This window comes from Gossypium arboreum, chromosome 6 (genome assembly GCF_025698485.1).
Source record: "Gossypium arboreum isolate Shixiya-1 chromosome 6, ASM2569848v2, whole genome shotgun sequence".
Classification (NCBI taxonomy): Eukaryota; Viridiplantae; Streptophyta; class Magnoliopsida; order Malvales; family Malvaceae; genus Gossypium; species Gossypium arboreum.
Genome location: NC_069075.1, coordinates 122917282 through 122942241, shown reverse-complemented (window position 1 = coordinate 122942241; position 24960 = coordinate 122917282). Strand labels below are relative to the sequence as shown.

At 34.7% G+C, this 24960-nt stretch overlaps 2 protein-coding genes across 2 annotated transcripts; one reads left to right on the top strand and one right to left on the bottom strand.

Annotated features, from left to right (window-relative positions):
* Positions 1–8474: 8474 nt before the first annotated feature.
* LOC108470936 (mechanosensitive ion channel protein 10-like) lies at positions 8475–11831 on the top strand. The gene is made up of 4 exons (XM_017772466.2): positions 8475–10411; positions 10508–10631; positions 10714–11210; positions 11289–11831. The coding sequence occupies exons 1-4, from the start codon at positions 9021–9023 to the stop codon at positions 11560–11562; spliced, it is 2286 nt and encodes a 761-aa protein (XP_017627955.1). The 5' UTR covers positions 8475–9020; the 3' UTR covers positions 11563–11831.
* Positions 11832–16597: 4766 nt separating this feature from the next.
* LOC128293828 (uncharacterized) lies at positions 16598–21618 on the bottom strand. The gene is made up of 9 exons (XM_053029373.1): positions 21501–21618; positions 19773–20618; positions 19576–19640; positions 19393–19488; positions 18430–19203; positions 17914–18286; positions 17345–17805; positions 17150–17259; positions 16598–17036 (listed from the first exon to the last, which is right to left on the bottom strand). Exons 1-9 carry the CDS (start codon positions 21616–21618, stop codon positions 16598–16600), a joined length of 3282 nt encoding a protein of 1093 aa, XP_052885333.1.
* Between the last annotated feature and the right edge of the window lie 3342 nt (positions 21619–24960).

The window sequence follows — 24960 nt, the reverse complement described above, 5'->3', positions numbered from 1 at the left end:
TTGGATCATCGATAGTGGTTTTCCTTCCATACCTCCTTTCCTTCATTTGTATCATACATTGATGGTTCGGGTCCAAGATCACCATGTAATTGCTAGAAGAAAAAATACTCGCATTAATCCGGTCAAGGAAACTTAATCTAACCACAAAGTCAAAGTCATCAAGTTGTATTACCTTAATGGTGTCTCTACCGATCCATTTTCCAAGTTGGATCTCAATTCCTTTCACCACACTCTCTATCTCAACACTTTTCGAATTTACCATCTTGATCTAACTCGATTCCTTCTCAATTTTGAGCTGAAGATCACAAGTAATCTCTTTGGACATGAACAAATCTGATGCACCTATGATAACAAGCGCATTCAATCTTCTGTCAGCTATAATGATGTCCACAAACGTCAGCCCATGATGTAACACCCCGTACCCGAGACCGTTGCCGGAGTCAGACACGAGGGGTTAACGAGCTTAAACCGCTCATTTTTACAGACCACTTTAAAAATTTCCAGGCAGTTGGCTAACTGCGTCACTGTTACCTTAAAAATCATATCTTGAGTTCCAAAACTCAAAAATCAGTTTCGTAATTTTTCCCTGAAACTAGACTCATGTGTCCATCTACAGATTTTTTTTTAGAATTTTTGGTTAGGCCAATTAGTACAGTTTATTAGTTAAAGTCTCTCCTGTTACAGGATGCGACTACACTGACCTTCATGCATTACGACCTGGATATCTCCCTGTACAGGGATTCAATACTGGTGCCGTTTGTCTCTATAGAAACTACACTCAAAAAGGAATCTATGCATATATGGCATGACTTCTAATTATCTCTGGTTAATTTACAATGAATTTCCAAAGTCGGAACAGGGAATCCAGAAACCGTTCTGGCCCTGTCTCACGAAAACTTTAACATCTCACAATATACTATTCATATGAACGTTTCCTATGAAAAAGATTCATCAAGGTTCGTTTACATAATTTATTCACTATTTAATTCCATTCCTACCATTTTTAGTGATTTTTCAAATCTACATCATTCTTCTTGTCAAGATCGCCTTTAAGGTAGACTTTACCTATTTCATAGTTTCCATGATTCAACTAGCCCTTTTTGCATAAATAGCACAAATTATGATAGTGATTAACCATTCCAATGGCCAATCCTTGCCAAGCATATCCACACCTCTCAATAACCATATCCATACCATATGATTATAACATTATGCTCAAAACATACATAAGCCATTTTCGCATGGCTATCCAAAATTATACAAATCCAAAGGGGTCCACGACCCACAACAAAAAGGGTAGTCCTATACATGCCATTTCAAAGTTCAGCCAAAAGTATACCAAAAGGAGCTTTGATAGTGTGGACGACTTCGACTTCAAAATCTCGAGTCCGATAGCTGACAAACCAAAATCTATAAAACAGAGAATCAAAGAAACGGAGTAAGCATTTAATGCTTAGTAAGTTTGAGCCACGAATTTAGATACAACCAAAGTATAGCATTCATGTAGCTAAATAGATAATTTCATATGCACAAATTCTCGATGTCAGACTTACTTCACATTACCACCACTTATATTCATACACAAAGATCAACTTAGCCAAAGGCCGGTAGCTCATTTATCAACTGAGCGAATACTTATTTATAAGGGATCAACTAATTCAAAACATAAACGAACATACCTCATTGCTGGGATTTACAAGTGTATTAATTGAAATTTTACAGCAAGGTTGCTTATTCCCAAATCACGTACCTTCGGAATTTAACCGGATATAGCTACTCGTTCATATGCCTTCGGGACATAGCCCGGTTATAGTAACTCGCACAAATGCCTTGGGACTTAGCCGGATATAGTAGCTTCATACGAATGCCTTCGGGACTTAGCCGGATATAGTAGCTTCGCACGAATGCCTTGAGGACTTAGCCGGATATAGTAGCTCATACGAATGCCTTGAGACTTAGCCGGAATTAGCCACTAGCTCAAATGCTCTCGGATTTAGCCGGTTATCATCCGAACATTCATGCACATATCAATAAATCATAACACATCTAATTTCATTTTTATAATTAGAATTCAAACACAAGTCACGTATTAAGCATTCCCATTTCGGCTCACTAGCCATATACAAACAGCATGGTTTAGTTTGCTTTATAACACGATCTCTATGCACATACGGCTACCCGTCATACGTATAGACTAATTAACTCAACATATAATTCAAGTAAAAGTCATCATATCACTGTATATTTGTTATGCTCATACATTATGACTTAATCAAATCATAAACTAAGTCTCATTGCTCGAAAACTTACCTCGGATGTTGTCGAATGATTTCGATGGCTATTCGACCACTTTTTCCTTCCCTTTATCGGATTTAGTTCCCCTTTGCTCTTGAGCTTAATTTAACAAATAAATTGATTTAATCATTTGAGCATCAAAAGAGGAACTCAAAGTACTTAGCCCATATATATACATTAGACACTAAAGTCACATACATATGAAACCATGAATCAACTCAACACATTAGCCAATATTCACCTTAGTCGAATTTTCTAAGCCAAGATAAAAGCATCAATATGCTTGCCTCTAAGCGAATACATGCAACCCCAATCTTCTTCCTATGGCCGAATATGCATGTCTATGTTGAGGCCGAATATATACTTAATACCACACATAATTGGCATACATTTTACTAACTAATGCATTACATATTATAACTCAATACGCATCCATCATTTACTCCATAACCGAAACACCATCATATGTAAATATATACCTTGAGATACTATATAGGTCATACCAATACATCGTGTGCAATCATATATATATATATATATATATGCAAGAGCAGAATCACAAAGTTGATTATAACCAAATATAAACATATATCCAAAACATAAATCTTACCTACCATGCAAGAAGCATAAATCATACTTATGGATATACCATGGCCGATACTTCCAACAACACCAAATAAAAATATACTTCATGGATCTAAGGTAGAACCAAGAAAGGAACTCATAATCCTCAAGATGTAAGCAAACTACCATTGTTCATCTAGATTTAGCATGAAACACGACCAACACCCTTATTAATCTCCATAGCCGAAAACCTTACTTATTCCAAAATCACAATTTCAACATGGGTTACCAACAATAACTTGATATCTCACTCAAAATCAACTAGGATTTCAAGAACTAGTATCAACTTCCTTACCTTAATATCGACCTAAGATGACCGATTGCTTCACTCCTTCCTTCCTCCTCTCAATTCGGCCAAGAAGAACCAAAGAACACAACTTGTTTTTCTTTCTTCCTTAGAACATTCGGCCAAGAGAAATGAGAAAAAGATGGACACTTTTTTTTTTGTTTTCTTCCTTGCATTCATGGCAATGGGGAGGGGGAGAAACAATCTCACCATTCTTTTTCTTTTTTTTTTCCATTTCTTTATTACCCATACTCATTATTTTATTGTTCCTAACATACATCACTACATAACATGTTTGTGACATGTTTCCACTCATAGCATGGCCGGCCATTAGCTCAAATATTGGGCAATTTGACATGCAAACCCACTATTTCTATAACATGCATTATTAGGCCACTTTACATTTGCCTAGCACATTTCTAAATTTTCTCACATAAGTCCTATGTACTCCATTCACATGCAATTAACTAAATCGAAGCTTAAAAATTTTCGCACATTTATATTCACATATTTTAGACAATAAATATCACATTCAAATAATTTGGTGACTCGGTTTAACGGTCCCGAAACCGCTTTCCGACTAGGGTCACTTTAGGGCTGTCACACATGATCCATCTTATCTTCGACACCTCCTAGTATTGAATAAAGATTCTTGGTTCCCTCATCTTCCTCATTATTTGCTTTCATAGCAGAAAACGTAACTTTCTTCAGACAATCTTTGATCATATGTGGACCGTTACAATGGAAGAAAGTTAAAGGCCACTTCTTCCTCCTGAACCATGACTTTTGAGCCTTACCATCGCTATTCTTAACGAACTTGTCTTTGTCTCCCCCACCATTTCCCCTCAGTTTGAATTTGGGCTCAGAAGACTCAGATTTGTCTTTCTTCATACCCAGCTCGACAAAAGATTCTACTACAGACATGGCTTTAGTAAGCTCTTGAACTCCTTGGTGTTACAAGTTTTTCTTTGCTTATGGCCTCAATCCATCCATAAAGGAAAAGAAAGCTTCTTTTTCACCCATATCTGAGATTTGAAGCATAATTTCATTCAACTCTAGCACATACTCCCTCACTGCGCCTTCTTGTGTAAGTTGATGTAACTTTGCCCGAGCCTCGTCCTCGGCATACTCTGGATAAAACTACTCTTTGAACTCACTTTGGAACTCCTCCTAAGTATCAATTTTGGTCCCACCACGTCTCATATTAGTGGACCTACAACATCACCACAACAAAGCAACGTTAGTAAAATACATAACAACAATATTTACCTTAATGGTATCATCAATAATGCCTTTGGCATGGAAATATTACTCCATTCCCCACAAAAAGTTGTCTACATCTCTCGCAAACCTTGTCCCCTTAAACTTTTTGGACTTGGGAACATCCACACTGGGATTGGGTGCAACAACAACTAACCTTCAATTTCTCAAAGCAACCTTGTAGATTGTAAGTTTACCCTTGAGATCCGAAATATTCCATTTCAAGGTCGTAATCATAGCCTCGAGGGTATCATCCCTACTGGTTAGCTTTTTCTCAACAGAACCGAGAGAATCCTACACATACTCTCTAAGCTACTCCTTCATTGATTGCAACCCGGCAATGATTCTCTCATTGACATCATCGATCCTCTCTTTGATCTCTCTTATGGACTCCTTGAAAATAACTACCGTCCTTCCAAAACCGACAGTATGTCACTTGGTCGACTAGCTTTTCTGGCCCTCCCACAGGTTTCCATTAGCTTAACATTCTTGACAATTTCTTTTAACGTCTTTCAACGATGCCTTCAAAACCTTAGATCGGATACCAACTGTCACGGACTCAGATTTTTTCCTTACAATCCGTGAGGCCTTAATCAATTTCTTCTCTTGAAAACGCCTAAGTTAGCCTAACTCCTAACAATTGAGGATTCAAACAGAATTCCTTTAAGGCACTAACACAAAGAAGAAGTAACTCAAGATGCACAAAGATGAACGAACTTGAGATATAATAACAAAGCCACAAAAAAGCTAAGAACACAAGAGAGAGTTTGAGAGAATACTCTTAGGAATTCTATTACTCAACAGATGATTTACAGCGAGGGGAAGAGGCCTCTGTTTATAGTTTAGCCTCCCCAAAATCAACATTATAGATTAAAGTACATTATTAATGACTAGGATTAAAAGCTATCTACAAATCAAATCTCTAAGATTACATTATAATATCTTCTAAGATTACAAGTTATCTCTAAGATTGCATATATTTGAAGATTGCGTTCCATATTTGCATTGCTTTGTAGATGGGCCTTCAATCTCTCCAAGCAATAGACTAGTCCAGTTGGGCCAAATGACCTTTCTTGAATATGATGGATCACATATTTGTGCCATGGTTGCTGGCTCCAATGCGCAACCCATGACACTAGTAGTTAGGTATATTCAATTAAGTAGTATCTAAGAAAAATTACTTATATAAAAGAGGAATTGTTAGCATTAATAAGTTAGAATTATATAAAAATGAATAGAGCATTAAAGTAATGATTTTTTAAAGAGGCAATATTGAATTACATTTAAACAATAGCGATGCCGAAGAGCGATCAATGATTATTTTAACGATGATGAGGTGGTATAATATTATGATATTATTTTTAAAATTTTCTATAAGTTGTTTATACAATGTAAAACAAGCACTCTTAAAACTATTTTTTTATCTATCCATTATTTGTTTGTTACAAGTAAAAGTATTGAGGGAAATAATTGTGAATGTTGTTTACCATTCATTGTGAAATATTATGTCAATGGCAATGAAATATTAAAATTATGGTTATATGTAGGTGAAAATTTGACTTATATTTGAATGACAAGTTATTTTATCTAATTATTTAATATTTTACTATTCGTTGTTTCCTTTTTTTCATTACTTTTAAAATACTATTTTATTCTCTCAATTATTTTTAAAATTAATATAATTTTATTATAAATTAGACCAATTCTCATTTAATTAGGATTTTTTAATTTTAAAATATATTATTTAATAAATTTTAAAATAAACATGTAAAATCACATGCAACGCAAATGATATGGGAACTAATATTAAAAAATCATAAACAGTTTTAGGATGTATAAATAGATATTTTCAGTATTTGGCCAAAGCTTTTATATATATATATTAGATTATGTCACACCTATGTGGGTGAAAAAAATTATGTAACTAATATATTAATAAAATTGATATTAAAAATAGATAAGGTTTTAATTGAAATGATAGAGCTAAGATATTAAAAATGATGATGACGATGTTTTGGGTTAATCCCATCAAGTGCATTTCCTTTTAGATTTTACATAATTTAAAATGAGAAAAATACCCTCACAATAATGTTTCTGTATTTTATAAAAGCAAAAGCTTTCGATGATTGCTCAACTGTGTTGAGATCCAATTGAGAGGTGACACTAATTCAATCAACACTTTAAATATAGTATGAATAGATTCGCCATTATGCTATGTTTAATTAGTAGTGTAATAAAATGTGAGAAAAAAGTTTATTTAACACATATGTTTTAAAATAGTTACATATAAAATAAAGAATAATTAGTACAAATTAAAATATGCAATTAGAAGTTTATGTAAAAACTCTTACAAAAAATAAAGGAAATGTTTTCCTTCTCTTTATCACAAACAAGTCATTAGAACAGCTAAATTACCAATTATGGTTAATTTATAGCTAAATAATAATTAAAATATATGGAAAAAATAATACTCTAACCAATTATTGGTATTATATACTAAGAATAAACTATGTTATGATAACGTATTAAAATGAAACAACCTTATATTTTAAATCACCAAAAATAAATATTAAAAAATCAGTTAAAGTATGCGATTATCATTTTCTTTCACATGGTGAAATACAAAATCAACAATGTGATTATAGTAAAAACACCTGTTCCATGTTACATTGTTTATCACGTAAGACTTAATTTTCATTTAATGAAAATGAAAACCAACTAAGCATACCTGCTCCAACTCGCTCTACTTGCTCTAATTATTAACAACAATGACATAGCTCCATGATTTGAGTTATCATAACTGCCTTGCTTCCATATTATTATTTTCTTAAAATTATTATTTTACTTTTTAAAAATGTTTTCTATTTTTAACATAATAAATCGTAAATTAAATTAAAACACGAAAGAAGTCATAAAAGTAGACAATCGAAATTGAGAAGGAAGGGAGCTCATCCAATGCACCTGATTTTATCATGGGAGAGACCTCCACTCAGAATGGTTTGTACAACATAAATTTACTTAAACCAAGGAATGAACTGTCTTATTAACAAACCCACCAGTAAAAAGAAAAAACAGATTTTGAAATTGACTCTAAAGCATCACACATTCTCGAATCAGAACACTCAACTCATAATCATCATTGAGCGAGCGCACGAGGGCATGTACCAACACTTGAAAGTCCGACTTCACCACAACATTGTCCAATCACGACGACTTAAGCCAAAAACCTTCGGCTAAACATGAACTAAAGTATACCTTGACAGTCCCGAATAATGGCAGCAAAGCCCACCGCGTTCTCGGAAACCCTCCTTCCGGCATCAACATTGCACTTCAGCATTCCTGGCAACGGAGGTAGCCACCGCCACACATTACCAGGTCGGCCCTAACCTTTCGCTATTACGCCCAGCAGTAACCGTAGGTCCCGAATCAATCAAGAAATAAAAAATCTATGAGGACCGTGATGTTTTGGTTCACAAATTTTAAAATTACAATTACTTGAATTGAATTGAATTTTATTTATAATTAATTTAAAATTTTATAATATAAAAATATATTTTATATTAAAAAAATCAAGAGTCGAATCATTTGATTAGAGGTAATTTGATAAATTCAAAAATCTGGTCAGATCAAACTTAATTTTAATATTAGACAAAAACTATAATCATATATGTTAAAAAATTTTAAAGATCAGAATTGTAAATCAAATTTTTAGAAAATTAAATTATATTTAAATTTTTAGAGTGATTAAATTGAAAAATGATCATGTGCGAGAGGGAAAGCCTTTGTCTACTCCTTGAATTAATCCTGATTATATCTATATTTTAATATCTTATATATGCATATTATTCTCCTTTTATGTCAAAATAAATATAGAAAAAAGGAAAAAAAATACTTTATGTACTCCAACATTCCCTAAATCTTACTAACCACATGGAATTTTTATTCTCAAATATTATAATAACTACTTAATAAGTAAAAAATTGATGCAAGAAAAAAAAAATGGATAGTCAATAATTCCAGTCACGGCGATGGAGGATTTTAAAAAGTATATAAACAAGTTGTGTCATGTCCATTTACGACGAGGTCTAGGATAGCAACCCCGCCAACGCCAATGGCCCTGAAAATCAGAGCTCACTGGCTGCAACTGACTTTGTTTCCTTTGGTTTTTCCTACCCTCCAATTATCTTTGGTCGCCAAAAGTATTGGCTTTTTTTTTTTTTAACTCTCATGGGTTTGTCAATATTGGCTTGTTGAAACTTATTTCTGTACTTGTTCAAAGTTCAGACCTTCTTAATTGGTGGCTAACCTCTTTTGGGGAATCCTAAATCAAAGGGTCGTTTTCGATTTTTATGTTTGAAGGGAAATTTTTTTTTGTCAACTTCCGTTGTTTTGTTGTTTCCCGAGGAAAAAAAAAAACACGAGAATTTAGCCTTTTCTTCTATTTCCCTGGAAAGTAAACAGAAACTGGGCTGAACAAGGCAAATGCAATGTCATATGAGTGATTTACGATCGAGTGTTTGAAACAAAGCTTAAATGGAAACTGGAAAAAGGGTTGATGGAGAAGAAAGGAACAAACGATGTTGTACTCCATATTTCAAGCCCTGAGGAATCACTTGTCTTCAAAACAGAAAATGATTCTAAAGGCTCTTACGAGTTGACACAGTTTGAGAATCTCAGAGTCCGAGTCTCAACTACTCTTACTCCCATACCATCTCCTTCTCATCCTAGTGAGATTGCAAGGATGAGTCCAGTTCCCAATAAACCCCCCAAAATTCCCATTGATAAGAAGCTTACTCCAAGAAAGTCCCTTGCAAGATCAGCGTTTTCTAAGCCCAAATCCAGATTGGTTGAGCCATCCTATCTAAATGATGCTAAATTGGTGGAAGAAAATAGTGCCCAGATTTTGAATCCAAGCTCTTCACCTTATAGGAGATCCCCTGCAGCAACAGCAGCAGCTACTCCTAAAGAGAATCTGAGATCAGCTCCTATTACTCCAAAAACTCCTTTGATCTCACCAGGCCTAGAGGAGGAAGATGAGGAGGAGGAGGTTTACAAGACTGCTGATCTTAAAGTAAGTGCAAAATCAGGTAAAAAATGGAAAATTTTTCTTTGGTTTGAGATTATGACATTTGTTTGCACTATGGGGCTTCTTGTTGCTAGTTTAACTGTGGACAAACTTGAAGAAACTAGGATCTGGGGTCTGGAATTGTGGAAATGGTGTGTGTTGGTATTGGTCATTTTCTGTTGTAGATTGTTTACTGAGTGGATGATGAATATTGTTGTTTTCTTGATTGAAAAGAACTATCTGCTTAAGAAGAAGGTTTTATATTTTGTTTTTGGATTGAAGGGGAGTGTTAGGCTATTTGTTTGGTTGGGTTTGGTCCTTCTCGCATGGGGTTTGTTGTTTGACCGCGGAGTTAAAAGATCAAAGAAAGCCAATAGGGTTCTAAATTATATTACTAGGGCCCTTGCATCCTGTCTCATCGGATCAGCTATATGGCTGGCCAAAACCCTTTTTGTTAAGTTATTGGCTTCTTCTTTCCAGTGTACTAGATTCTTTGATAGGATTCAGGAATCAATTTTTCATCAGTACGTTCTCCGAGCTCTATCGGGGCCTCCGGTTATGGAGATGGCCGAAAATGTTGGGAGTAGTAGGAGCATTGGCCAGTTGAGTTTCAAGAATTTGATGAAGGAAAAAGGAGGGGAAAAGCAAGAGGTGATTGATGTGGACAGGCTTAAGAAAATGAAGCAAGAGAAGGTATCTGCTTGGACCATGAAAGGATTAATCAATGTGATAAGTGGTTCAGGGCTGTCTACGATTGCTAATTACATTGAAGATGTTGAGGATGAAGAGAATGAGCAAATGGATAAGGAGATAACCAGTGAGTGGGAAGCAAAGGCCGCTGCATATCGTGTATTCAAGAACGTTGCAAAGCCTGGTAGCAAGTAAGCATATCTAACTTATATGTATGTATGTATGTATGTATATATTCAATTGCCTTGTTCTGTATCTGACTCATCTCGCTTTGATTAATGAAACAGGTACATCGAAGAGGACGATCTATTACGATTCATGAAAAGAGAAGTAGTGGACAATGTGCTTCCATTGTTTGAAGGAGCTTTAGAAACTGGAAAGATCAAGAGATCAACTTTCAAGAATTGGGTGGCAAGTTTTCTTTTATGTTCTTTTTAATTATTTTCTTCGTATATGCCTTCTTTGTATTCATTAATGTTCTGCTTGTATGCAGGTGAATGTTTACTTAGAACGCAAGTCATTGGCACATTCCTTGAATGACACCAAGACAGCAATTGAAGAGCTTAACAAGCTCGTCTCAGTGGTGGTGATTGTTGTAACAATCATTGTGTGGTTACTTCTAATGGGATTCTTAACAACCCAAATACTCGTTTTCATTTCATCTCAGCTCTTACTTGTGGCATTCATGTTTGGTAACACTGCAAAGACCGTATTTGAAGCCATCATATTCGTATTTGTGATGCACCCTTTCGATGTCGGTGATCGCTGTGTAATTGACGGAATACAGATGATCGTTGAAGAGATGAACATTCTGACTACCGTGTTTCTGAGATACGACAACGAGAAAATATTCTATCCTAATTCCGTTCTAGCAGCCAAACCGATCAGTAACTTCTATAGGAGTCCAGAGATGAGTGATTCCGTAGAGTTCACAGTTGATGTTTCCACATCAATAGAGCAAATTGGAGAGTTGAAAGCTAAAATAAAAGAGTATGTTAAGACTCAACTGTCTTTGATTGCTCAATTATGTAATACTGTGTTGATAAGGGCATGCAACTTTGTTATCAGGTATCTGGAGAGCAAGCCTCAGCATTGGCGACCTGGACATAGTGTACAAGTGAAGGACATTGAAAATGTGAATAAGATGAAAATGGGTCTTTATGTGACTCACACCATAAACTTTCAGAACTATGGAGATAAGAGCAGCCGGAGATCAGAACTGGTGTTGGAACTGAAGAGAATTTTTGAAGCTCTAAATATTAAATACCATCTTCTGCCACAAGAAGTTCAGGTCACCTATGTTGGCTCACTTGCATCACCACTTCAACAACCTGCTCCATGATGGTCTCATTTCTCTACATTCCTCAAGTTATTCTGTGCTCCAACTTTGTGTGATTATTGTAGGCACGCATTTTTTGTTCGAGCCTAATTAGAGACTCATTTAAAGTTCTTAGAGACTCATTTAAATTTTTTTTTTCTCTCTTAGCCATTCGAAGCCCACCCGATTTAGATCAATTTGAAACCTTTATTTTTTTTTTCTTTTCTTTTTAGGCTTGTCAAGGACCCAAATTATTATTATTGTTATTATTATTATTATTATTATTATTATTATTATTAGTACTATTATTATTATTATTATTATTATTACAAATAAACAAGATTAAAATATAATATATAGATGAAATGAAAGAAAAGGGAAGGAAGACTTTTCATATTTTGTTCTTAAGAAATAAAAAAAGTAAAACAACAACAACAATCATTCTAGTTTTTTTTTTTTTTCTTTTTTTTGTCATATATGTATATTGAGGATCGGGTTTGGACTCCGATGAAGGGAATGTCACCGGAACGTCGATCCTTCGCCCCTAGGAGCCTCCAAGATCCCCTTTTTTCCCTTCCCTTTTAAAATAAATGTTTTTTTAAAAAAACTCGATCTTAGTAAAAGTTTTGATTTTTTAAAAAGGAAAAATAGATTTTAAAATAAAAATCTATTTTTTAGTCATATTAAAGGAAAATTTTAAATTCTTAAAATAATGTTTTGATCTTTTTCACTATTTGAAATAAAGTTTTGATTTTTCGGAAAAATAGTAATTTTTTTAAAAAGAGAGAGTTTAAATTGTTAAAATAAAATTCTGTTTTTAGTTATTTTAAAGGAAAAGTTTAAAATTTTTAAAATAAAATTTTGATTTTTAAGAAAAGTAGAGATTTTTTAAAAGAAAATTTTAATTTTGTAAAAAAAAAAAATTCCCGAACACCGCATGCGGCGGCTCCACCACTAGAGGCCAGAGAGCCATTGGGCTCTTCAATCGTGGAGTTATGGCCAACATAGAAGGAGGAAGAGAAAGAGGAAGATTTATTTATTTTTTTTTTTGAAAAAAAATGAGGTTAAAATGAAAGAATAAATAATTTTTTTAAATTTATAGATACAAAAAAAGAGTAATTTATTCTCACACTCCTTACTTTTTAAATTTACAAAAAATACTCTTTTTTTGTAGCACTGCCCTCACTCTCTGGCCTATTTACATCCGTAACCCTTTTGTTTATTCAAACATTTGACTTAATCTGAAATTTTAAAATTAAAAGAAAATTAATTGCTACATCAGTCCTTTGTCTTCCATATTTTTATCTTTTAATCCCAAAATCAAGCTATGTCATTTTATTTTCATCTTTAATAAATTATTTACATTTATCTCTTCCCTTTCATTTGCATTTATACCTTATATATTTAATGTCAATTATGCACTTTATTTTAATATTTTATATTTATTCACACTTGTCTAATTTTTATTTATTCTTATTTTGTCTTTATTTATTTTCATGTTCATTTATATTTATATTTTTTTACATATTTCCTTACATACATTTAAATATTATTTATATATGTTACTTTAATTCTTTTATTATATTACGAATAAAGTGTATTATTGTTATTATTATCATCATCATATCAATGTCTTATTTATTTCATTTATTTAAGTTTTCTTTTTATTATTGCCATTTTTGAAAGAGTTTTAATTTTTCATTAACTTTAGCCAATTTAATTAATTTTCCTATTTTATTACTATTCGTTTTAAAAGAGGGAACTTTATGTCATTTTTCATCCTATAATTGTTAACATGAAGTTAGTTAAGTTGGTGTTACATTTTAATGAAACCATAAGGTTTTTACATTTTAATTTAGGTTAGTCTTTAAGATCTTATCTATCATTTACCCTAGAAAAATTATAAATAACATGTAAGATATTCTTTTAGGGTTTTAAACTAATTTTAAATATCATATTCATCTTTAGAATCTTAAATAATATGTAAATATTCTATAGGAATTTATTTAAGATTAAAACTAAAGATTTTTGTAGGTAAATTGTAAATCATGAATAGGTCTTTCAAGTATTTTATTTTAGAAACTGATGCGTCGTTGAGAGCACCAAAAATATCCTATTCCCTGTAAAATAGTAAAAATAGCAGTAAAGGGGAAGTAGGGTTGAATCCTCAGGAACCGGATTGTACAAATGCTCGTTTCTTGAAATCCTGGATAATTTCTTGGCCAAGAAAACCTGTGTTCCTGAAAAATAAAAAAATGGAATTAAGAATTTTGATTTGGAAAAATAAAATAAAAATAGAATTTAAAGTGAGTTGAAATTGTGAAATTATATAAATTGCGGAAATTAAAATGAAGAATATAAAAATAAACAGAGTTTGGGGAAAAGAAAGTTTCTTATGTGGCGAGATTCTAGCCTCTGGTTGTCTTGATCTACTTTGGGTTCAATCCTTGGCTTTTAAGTAACTCTTCTCGAGCAAGATAAGCCAGTTATAGTGGAAGAGGATGCCTACGACCACCAGCTTCAAGGATTTAGACTTAAAATTTGGCGGAGCCTGACTCTAGCCAATAATCGCTTTTGTGGGACTATCTTCTGCTAGATCATCACTTCCCAACGGTGAATACCACGCCGTTTTGTCTCTTGGATTCGCTAACCTCTGACGCAGAAAGCCAACGAACCGACTGTGCAATCTTCCCAAAACGTACAAAGCGGTCGTTCCTTGCACAAGTTGAAAAGATCACCTATTAAGGGACATGGACAGAAGCGTCAGCCCCGTAATGCGGAGAAGTGATGAATACCTTGTTGAGAAGATTAAGCGCGGGTTCTAAGCCTCATAAACCTTTTTGGGGAATTTTGACAACCTTTGGCTAGATTGGTTTAGTGGCTCATGATTTTTGGGAAAGAAATAAATAAAATAGATATGAGATTTTTATTGAAGAAAATATGAAGAGATCAAAAGACAAAGTTTTTGGGAGAGGGAGTGATTACAGAAAAAAGAGATGTCAAATATGTGCCACTCCATCCCCTATTTATAGTAATAGAAAACCTAGTCTATTCCTAATGACATTCTAAATGATAAATACAAATAAATAAAGATAATTAAAGATAAATAAAGATAAATGAAAATAAATCCTAAAATTAAATCTAAATAAAAATCCTTAATAATTATCCTAATATAATTGAAATTAAAATAGAGTCTTGTGTTATAAAATCTCTTCTTTTGCATTTTAGTCCTTGGGTCTTCTATGTTTGCATTTTTGGCACCACTTCTCTCTTTCTTTGCATGTTGGCCCATTATATATTCAAATTCGCACTTTTTGCCTTTAAATTTCCTCTTGCCTCCAATTTAGTCCCTAAAAGATAAAAGAACACAAAATAATCCAAATTAGTAGGATCATACTCAAAATAAGCATGCAATTAGCACATAAAATATGTCGTTCTAAAGTATTATCAAATTCCCCCTACTTAGCCCATGCTTGCCCTCAAGTATGGTTCGTGTCTACTGTGAAAATTAAATCCTGCCATGAAAGAAATACTACTCCAAAGTTTTATAAAAATTAGTCAAAATGCATATGAAAAATAAAGAGAACACTTAGCTTGCTTTAAGTAAAATTGAAAAAAGTATTCCAATTAATACACATAAAAATTAAGATCGACTTGGATTATTTCATGAAAATTAGGTAATTTACCAAACCTATCAAGACATCTTATTTATTTCTCCTTTAATCCCCCAATTTTATTAATACCTCATCCTTTTTTTCTTTTTTCTTTTTTTAATTTTATTTATTTATTTTTACTTAGGAATATATTGAACCTTTTGACGCTGAAGAGAGATGCCGATAAGCACCCCACCCGGTTTCTCATTTCAACACATTCCTAATTTTTATTTTTCTTAAGAACATATCGAACCTTTTGACGCTAAGAGAGATGCCAGCCAAGCACCTCACCCTGGTTACTCAGCCCAACACATTCTTAAAAATTAATTTCGGTCAGCAGAGTTTTACGTAACACGTCACACAACCTTTTGACGCGAAATAGGATGACAACCCAAACACCCTACCCCGGTTACTCAGCTAGTCACATCTTAAGCTGCAGTCATAACCATGGAAACATTATTATTATTAAACGAAATTTTAATTTTGGAGGACTTAGGAGCAATAATCAAGTGTCAAAAATAAGTTTCAGCAACCACCTTAATAGTCATGAACATATTTTAAGTATGCAATTGTATTAAGTGTCCTCTTTGTATTTAGACTTCATCAAATTTACTAAAAGCAAAATAGGGTTAACTCTATTAATCAAAATTATTCAGCCTAAAAGAAATAAAATAATGGAGATGCAATCAAACAGGAAAAATCATAACTAACTCAGTAGACAAAAATCATGCATGTGGGTCAAACAGTGGGAAATTCGTGGTCAAATTCTTGGGCATGAAAAGAGGCAGAATAGTCTTTAAAAAAAAAATTATATGGGCAGCAACAACCAAATCAGCATCTAAAATGACAGAAATAATAAGGAATGTCTCCCCCTACTTAAAATACATAGTCCTTAATATGGAATAAATAAAATAGGAGAAAAAGGTGTAGAGGAACTCCTCGTGTAATTAATGTCGTTCGCGTTTTATTGCAATAAGATCCGCTAGTTGCTGTTTGGCTGCAGGGTTGTCTCTCCTTATCTTCGTTTCGGTTACCTAGAAGAAGAGAATTTTATTAATATCTGAAAATAATAAATAATAAAATAATAAGATAAAATAAAAATAAAAATAAAAATAAAAATAAAAATTGGGTTGCCTCCCAATAAATGCTTGTTTAACGTCGTTAGCGCGACGCCGTGAATGGTTCTATGGTGGCTCTAACTGAATCTTTTCAACCGTATGGGCTTGAAAATTTTCGTAAAATGGCTTCAACCATTGGCCATTGACTACGAACCGCTTCCCTGTTTCTTCACTCTCTATTTCAACTGCACTATGTATGCATACTTGGGTCACAATAAAAGGTCATTGTCACCAAGATCGAAGCTTACCTGGGAATAGTTTTAATACGGAGTTAAAAAGTAAAACTTTTTACCCTACCGAAAAATGCTTCTGACCTATTTTCCTATCATGAAATAGTTTTGTTTTGTCTTTATAAATGCGAGCAATCTCATAGGCATCATTATGAATTTCCTCCAACTCTTGAATGTCCAATTTTCTTGCCTTCCCTACAGGCTTTAACTCCATGTTACATTGTCGAATAGCCCAATAAGCTTTGTGCTCCAGTTCTACTGGTAGATGACATGCTTTTCCAAAAACAAGTCGATACGGGGTCATGCCAATCGGGCTCTTATACACCGTCCGATAGGCCCAAAGCGCGTTATTGAGCCAAAGACTCCAATCCTTTCGGTTGGCATGGTAGGCTGTTGTTATACGATGATGAACTCTATATTTTGATATTAATGCCTCTATGACCTTGTTGCAAAAGTGGGTACCACGATCACTGATCAAAGCTCGAGGTGTGCCAAACCTAGAAAAAATAGTTCATTTTAGAAACTCCACAACAGTTTTAGCATTATCATTGCGAGTAGGCTTTGTTTCTATCCACTTAGAAACATAGTCTACTACAAGAAGTATATATACGTTTCCAAATGAAGAAATAAAGGGGCCCATGAAATCGATGCCCCATACATCAAAAATCTCACATACATAAATTGGGGATGGGGGCATTTGATTTCATTTAGTGAAGTTACCTGTATGTTGGCATTTATCGCAAGATTTATAGAAGTTATATGCGTCGCAAAAAATTGTGGGCCAATATAGCCCACACTCCAATACCTTGTGAGTTGTTCGTTTAGGGCCGAAGTGACCTCCACAAGCTTCTGTATGACAAAAAGTAAGGATAGAGGTTACCTCGGTTTCTGGAACACATTGTCTTATTATCTGATCTGAACAGTGTTTCCACAAGTATTGGTCGTCCCAAATGTAATACCGAGCTTTCCGTCTAAGCTTGTCCTTTACGGAACGTGCTAACTCAGTGAGTAACGATCCTGTGGTTAAGGGATTAACTATATCCACATACCATGGATAGTAAGATTCGGTCGAAAATAAGCTTTCATCAAGGAACTTATCCTTTATAGTAACATCATCAAATGGAGTTTTTATCCTACTCAAGTGGTCAGCCACCAGGTTTTCACATCCCTTTTTATCTCGAATTTCGATGTTAAATTCTTTGAGCAGCAGAATCCATCTAATGAGCCTTGATTTCGCCTCCTTTTTTGCGATCAAGTACATAAGAGCTGCATGGTCAGAAAAAATAATCACTTTGGATCCTAATAAATAAGATCAAAATTTATCTAAAGTGAATACAATTGCTAATAGTTCTTTTTCCGTAGTGGTGTAGTTACTTTGTGCAGAATCTAGGGTTTTTGAGGCATAGCAAATGACATGAGGCTCTTTGTCTATATTTTTCCCTAACACGGCCCCCACACTGCGTTCGCTTGCGTCGCACATAATTTCAAAAGGGTAGTTCCAATCTGGTGCTTGCACTATAGGAGCGGTCACCAACTTCTGCTTGAGTGTATCAAAAGCCTCCTTACATTTTGGGCCGAACTCAAATTTCCTATCTTTTTGCAATAACTCGCATAATGGTTCAGCCACTTTTGAGAAGTTTTTTATGAAACGCTTGTAAAATCCAGCATGGCTAAGAAAAGAACGAATTTCCCTTATAGTGGAGGGATATGCCAAAGAATTAATAATGTCAATTTTGGCCTTATCAACCTAAATTCCCTTGGCAAAAATTATATGACCTAGAATCAGACCCTTGTCTACCATAAAATGACACTTTTCATAGTTCAAGACAAGATTAAATTCTAGGAACCTATTCAAAATTATCGTGAGGTTTTTAAGGCATTCATCAAAACAATTTCCATACACAGTAAATCATCCATAAAAACTTCAATAATTTTCTCCACATATTCAGAAACTATACTCATCATACATCTCTGGAATGTGGCTGGTGTATTACAAAGTCCAAATGGCATCCTTCTGTATGCAAAAGTGTCGGATGTGTATGTAAAAGTGGTCTTTTCCTGATCCTCTGGTGCGACTGAAATTTGGAAGAAACCTGAGTATCCATCAAGACAACAAAAGTGAGTTTTACCTGATAAAGGTTCAAGCATTTGATCTATAAAAGGAAGAGGGAAATAATCTTTTCTAGTGTAAGAGTTCAACTTCCTGTAATCAATACAGACACGCCACCCATTTTGTACTCGAGTTGGTACCAAGTCACTTTCAGCATTTTTATTTACTGTCACACCCGTTTTCTTAGGTACGACTTGAACCGGACTTACCCATCTGCTGTCAGAAATGGGGTAGATTATGTCAGCATCCAGCAGCTTGATTATCTCCTTTTTTACCACCTCCATCATATTCGAGTTTAATTGTCTTTGGGCTTCTCTCTTTGGTTTTGTATTTTCCTCCAAGTAGATTCTGTGTGTGCATGTCAAAGGGCTTATTCCTTTCAAATCGGCAATGGTCCAGCCAATCGCGTCCTTATGACTTTTTAGTACCTGGATCAAACTTTCTTCCTCGAGCTTAGAGAGTTTGTTGGAAACTATGATTGGTAGGGTATTACTTTTCCCCAAAAACGCATACTTAAGATGTTCGGGAAGCAGCTTCAATTCCAATTCTGGAGCCTGCACAACAGAAGGTAAAAGTTTAGTATTTGATGGAGAAATAACTCATTAACAGATTCATAGTCATCAGATATAAATTCAGATTTATCTTCATAAATTGACTCAAAAGTCTCATCTACTAATGAGTCGATTATGTCGACACAATTTACGCTCCAAAATTTCGCTTGGATGACTAATGGCATTATAAACATTAAACTTCACGATCTCCCCATCAAATTCCATCGTAAGAGTTCCACTTCGAACGTCGATCTTAGTGCTAGCAGTACTAAGAAAAGGTCGGCCCAACTGGAGGTCCGAAGATCCAGTAGTGTTATCATCCTATATCTTTATGACATATAAATCTGCAGGGAAAATAAGTTCGTTAACTTTTACCAGTATGTCCTCAAAGACTCCTTTGGGGTGCACAACAGACCTGTCTGCCAATTGAATTATAACACCTGTTTTCGTCAGAAAACCCGCGTTAAGTGATTCATAAATAAAATAAGGCATAACATTTATGGAGGCCCCTAAATCACACATGGCCTTCTTGATCCCCAAATGGCCTATTTTGCATGGTATAGCGAACATACCCCTATCTTTGCATTTTACTGGCATTTTTCGCTGTAGCACTATGGATACATTCTCACCAACACTTAACTTTTCGTTACCTGTTAGTTTTCGTTTGTTGGTGCAAAGCTCCTTGAGGAACTTGGCATACCACGGAATCTGTCTGATGGCATCCAGCAGTGGTAAATTGATCTCGACATTCCTGAATATTTCGAGGATCTCTTTGTCTTTCTTACTTTTTTGACACAGATTTAATCGTCCTGGGAATGGAGGTTGGATTTTTGGCAGTGGGGGTTTCGCTCGGACTTGTTCGTCATTTTCAAGTTTTTCTTGGGCGATTTCTTGGCCAAGATTTATGCCAGGAATTGGTTCCAGTACCTTTCCACTTCGCAGTGTCACTGTATTTGCGTTTTGCCTCGAATTTGGTTCTGTTTGTGATGGCAACTTCCCTTGAGGGTTTAATCTCTCAATTGATATGGTTAACTCCCTTATGAATGCCTTGGTTTTCTGTTGGAAATCCTTTGTCTCTCTTTGGAAATTAAGAGTTTGCTGTTGAAAATCAAGGACATTGGCTGCTAATTTATTGACCATGGTTTCTAGAGAATTCCCTAAATCTTGAGGCTGTTGTGGGAACCGATTTTGGTTTGACTGGTTAAATTGTGGGTTGGCCCCATAACTTAAGTTAGGGTGATCCCTCCATCCTGGGTTGTAGGTATTAGCATAAGGGTCATATCGCCCTTGTGGTGGCCTAGGAAAATTTCCCACAACATCTAAATGAGCCATAGTATCATTATTCAAACTGGGACATGCATCAGTTGTATATTCAAGGGTAGCACATATTCCGCAAAACCAGGTTGTCTTTTCTTTTTCTGCAACAAGAGGATTCAAAATATTAGCAATTTTATCAACCTTATCTTCTAAGGTCGATTTACTTAGCTGGTGAACCCTTCTAGGGGGTTCAGGATTGGCTCGAAATTGCTGAGAATTTGCAGCCATTGTGGAGATTAAGTCTTTTGCTTGTTGTGGAGTCATGTTGACCAACGCTCCTCTACTCGCGGCATCTACCATATTCATCTCCATAGGTTTCAGGCCTTCATAAAAGTACTGGAGCAAACACTGTTCCGTTATACCGTGTTGTGGGAAACTTGCACACAACTTCTTAAATCGCTCCCAATAGTTGTACAAAGACTCTGCATCTTTTTGCCTTATTCCCATGATTTCTCTTCTTAACTCAGCTGCACGCGACGCTGGGAAAAACTTGTTGAGAAACAAACGAGATAGTTCAACCCAAGTCGTTACAGATCCAGGAGGTAAATAAAATAACCATTCCCTAGCAGAATCTGCTAAGGAAAAAGGGAAAACACGCAGTTTAATTTGATCCTCAGTTACCCCCTGAGGTTTCATACTAAGGCAAACCATATGAAATTCTTTCAAATACTTGTGGGGATTTTCGTTCTGTAATCCCCGAAAAGTTGGCAGTAGCTGGATCAAGCCTGACTTTAATTCAAAATCAGTATCCATAGTAGGATAAGCGATGCATAGTGGCGGTTGTTCCGTCAGTGCTTCGGCCAGTTGCCGAATTGTCTGAGCCATAGGTTGAGGTGCTAAATTAGGGTTTACGTCAACCCTAGTGTTAAGCATTTCTTTTAGGGAATTGACTTTTACTTTTTCTCCTTCAAAAGTTTGAGTAGGGTTTTCGTTAACCCTAGACTCTACTTCGTTGTCGATTTTGATTTCCGGCGGTGGATTACTTTGAGTCTCAACCACCGTTGACTGTTTTTTCCTTAGCTTTGTTTCTTTACGATTAGCTCTCGCAGTCTTTTCAATTTCTGAATCAAACGTAAGAGTTCCTGGAGCAGATCCAGTCATAAGAAACAAAAAACAAGATTAGTATGTTACTGGTCCCCGGCAACGGCGCCAAAATTTGATGCTTCGTTGAGAGCACCAAAAATATCCTATTCCTTATAAAATGGTAAAAATACCAGTAAATGGGAAGTAGGGTCGAATCCTTAGGGACCGAATTGTACAAATGATCGTTTCTTGAAATCCTGGACAATTTCTTGGCCAAGAAAACCTGTGTTCCCGAAAAATAAAAAAATGGAATTAAGAATTTCGATTTGGAAAAATAAAATAAAAATAGAATTTAAAGTGAGTTGAAATTGCGAAATTATATAAATTGCGGAAATTAAAATGAAGAATATAAAAATAAACAGAGTTTGGGGAAAAGAAAGTTTCTTATGTGGCGAGATTCTAGCCTCCGGTTGTCTCGTTCCACCTTGGGTTCAATCTTTGACTTTTAAGTAACCCTTCTCGAGCAGGATAAGCCAGTTATAGTGGAAGAGGACGCCTACGACCATCAGCTCCAAGAATTTAGACTTAAAATTTGGCGGAGCCTGACTCTAGCTAATAATCGCTTTTGTGGGACTATCTTCTGCTAGATCATCACTTCCCAACGGCGAATACCACGCCGTTTTGTCTCTTGGATTCTCCAACCTCTAACACAGAAAGCCAACGAACCGACTGTGCAATCTTCCCAAAACATACAAAGCGGCCGTTCTTTACACAAGTTGAAAAGATCACCTATTAAGGGACATGGACAGAAGCGTCAGCCCCGTAATGTGGAGAAGTGATGAATACCTTGTTGAGAAGGCTAAGCGTGGGTTCTAAGCCTCATGAACCTTTTTAGGGGATTTTGACAACCTTCGGCTAAATTGGTTTAGTGGCTCATGGTTTTTGGGAAAGAAATAAATAAAATAGAGATATGATTTTTATTGAAGAAAATATGGAGAGAACAAAAGACAGAGTTTTTGAGAGAGAGAGTGATTACAGAAAAAAGAGATGTCAAATATGTGCCACTCCATCCCCTATTTATAGTACTAGAAAACCTAGTCTATTCCTAATGAAATTCTAAAAGATAAATACAAATAAATAAAGATAATTAAAGATAAATAAAGATAAATGAAAATAAATCCTAGAATTAAATCTAAATAAAAATCCTTAATAATTATCCTAATATAATTAAAATTAAAATAGAGTCTTGTGCTATAAAATCTCTTCTTTTGCATTTCAGTCCTTGGGTCTTCCATGTTTGCATTTTTGGCACCACTTCTCTCTTTCTTTGCATGTTGGCCCATTATATCTTCAAATTCGTACTTTTTTCCTTTAAATTTCCTCTTGCATCCAATTTAGTCCCTAAAAGATAAAAGACCACAAAATAATCCAAATTAGTAGGATCATATTCAAAATAAGCATGCAATTAGCACATAAAATATGTCGTCCTAGAGTATTATCAGAAACTTTTTTAGAAAGCTAATGAATGTTATTTAAGATATATTATTTTAGGATTTTGACAAATTTAAACCTTAGATCAAGAATTTTAAAGTAAGATAAATCACAAACCCGACGTAGGATACTTTTGTAAGATCTTGATAGGTTCAACGTTATTAATTAAATATTTTAAAAAATAATAATAAAAGATCGAATAAGTTGTAGATGAATTTTAATATTTCTCCTAATTCATTGATAATTTCTAGGTTTTTTTTGTTAGAATTTTAAGATAGAATTAATTTTAGGAATTGACGGTGTTTTGCTAAAATTATTTAGGTATCCTTTAGGGTTCCCGTTAAAAGTTAAAATATCTAATTTAAGTTTCAAATTAAATAAGTTTGGTGAACACATCTTAATCGAGTTACAAGTAAACAAAAAACATTTTCTTTAGAGTTTTTATTTAAGATTTCCATAAGATTTTAGCCTAGATTAAGGCATTAACATGTTTAAAAAAAACCGAGCTCCTAAGACCTCGTAGGACTATCATTGGATAGGCGTTGTGGGGGTACTATAACCTTCTCCATACGTAACTGTACTCCCAAACCTGAAATTTGGTGATGAGATCGAGTCTAGACTTTTAAGATTTTTCGTAATATTAATTCTGGACTTTTAGACGATAGGTGGCTAATAAACTTAGCCCTAATCGGTTAGTGGCGACTCTACGTTAATTTAGGCCTTCTGTGTCTAGGTTTCCTTACTAGGCCCCTGTACTCTTATGTAGGCAACGTTATGACAGCTTGGCGACTCCACTGGGGATGTTAGTGAGTCGACTTAGGTTTAAAAGCTAGGTTTTTTTTAGTATTTGTGCATATTACATTTATTTATTCGTGTATTAATTTATTTAATTGTCTAATGTCATTTTAAATTGTTGAATATGTGTTAAATATTGATTTGTTTGTTCATTTTATTTACTTATCCTATTTTGATATGTATGCCGATGTGTTTATTTATTCTCTTATCGATGAAATTGATTAATGTGTATTTTGACTCTATCGTCGTGGGGCGGCTATAATTGTCATTCATGTTGCATCTTGCTTTCAGTCCTATGCCCGGGCCCATCCCATTTAGGAGGAGTAGCCTTAGGCCCATCCCGCATAAATTTAAGGATAACTCCATAGTTAAGATGGTCATAGATGTTCGTGTAGCAAATGCTACCGTGTACGCTATGGAAGTCTTACCACCCAAGGGCCAACGTTTTTTAAAGGGGAACGCATGCCTATGGATGTTGTATTTAAGCCTTAGGTTCCCCCTGCATTAGAGTCAGTCATTAGCTAGCTTGTAATAATCATTTTAAATATGAAGCATAAACATAAAAACCGTACCTTACCCCTCGTCATAATACCCTATAGGACCTCATGAGTATTTATTTGTATGTTTTGTGTTTGAATTTTTTTACAATGCTTTATGATTTAATTTCACATTTTTTTCATTTGACTTTATTTTTTTTTTACTGACTTTGTTTTTCTTGTGTCTGTGTCTCTTCATGGCACAATTTATGCATCATTTAAATACCTGGGGCACAGTGTCACATCTATATTCGACATGAACACACTTCGAGAAGATTTAGTTGTTCAGAATGGGGTAGAAAATATAGGGATAATAGCGAGAATGTCAGAGGATACTCAGAGCAGAGAAGGTGATTGCCAAATAGCTAGTTCTCAGATAGTTCACATGGACTGTAGGAGGAATCACAAAGATGAGTTAAAGGGAATATGACAATCATGGGACAAGGCTAAAAAAATGCACATCTGGGACAAGTATGGCGATGTAGCACATCTTCTAGTCGTTAAACTGGTTGATGCCCTGTTGAAGGCTATGGTACGTTTTTGGGATCCACTTATAGGTGTTTTACATTTAATGAAGTGGATATGGTACCGACTATCG

Excerpts from the sequence above, each read along its gene's own strand:
- LOC108470936 (XM_017772466.2), top strand. The coding sequence starts at position 9,021 with ATGGAGAAGAAAGGAACAAACGATGTTGTACTCCATATTTCAAGCCCT. Across the intron at positions 10,412-10,507 it reads GTTGCAAAGCCTGGTAGCAA|GTACATCGAAGAGGACGATC; the intron begins GTAAGCATATCT and ends TTAATGAAACAG. Across the intron at positions 11,211-11,288 it reads TTGAAAGCTAAAATAAAAGA|GTATCTGGAGAGCAAGCCTC; the intron begins GTATGTTAAGAC and ends CTTTGTTATCAG.
- LOC128293828 (XM_053029373.1), bottom strand. The coding sequence starts at position 21,618 with ATGACTGGATCTGCTCCAGGAACTCTTACGTTTGATTCAGAAATTGAA. Across the intron at positions 19,204-19,392 it reads GGGAGATCGTGAAGTTTAAT|GCTCCAGAATTGGAATTGAA; the intron begins GTTTATAATGCC and ends TCTGTTGTGCAG. Across the intron at positions 17,806-17,913 it reads AACCCTAGATTCTGCACAAA|CTCTTATGTACTTGATCGCA; the intron begins GTAACTACACCA and ends CTGACCATGCAG.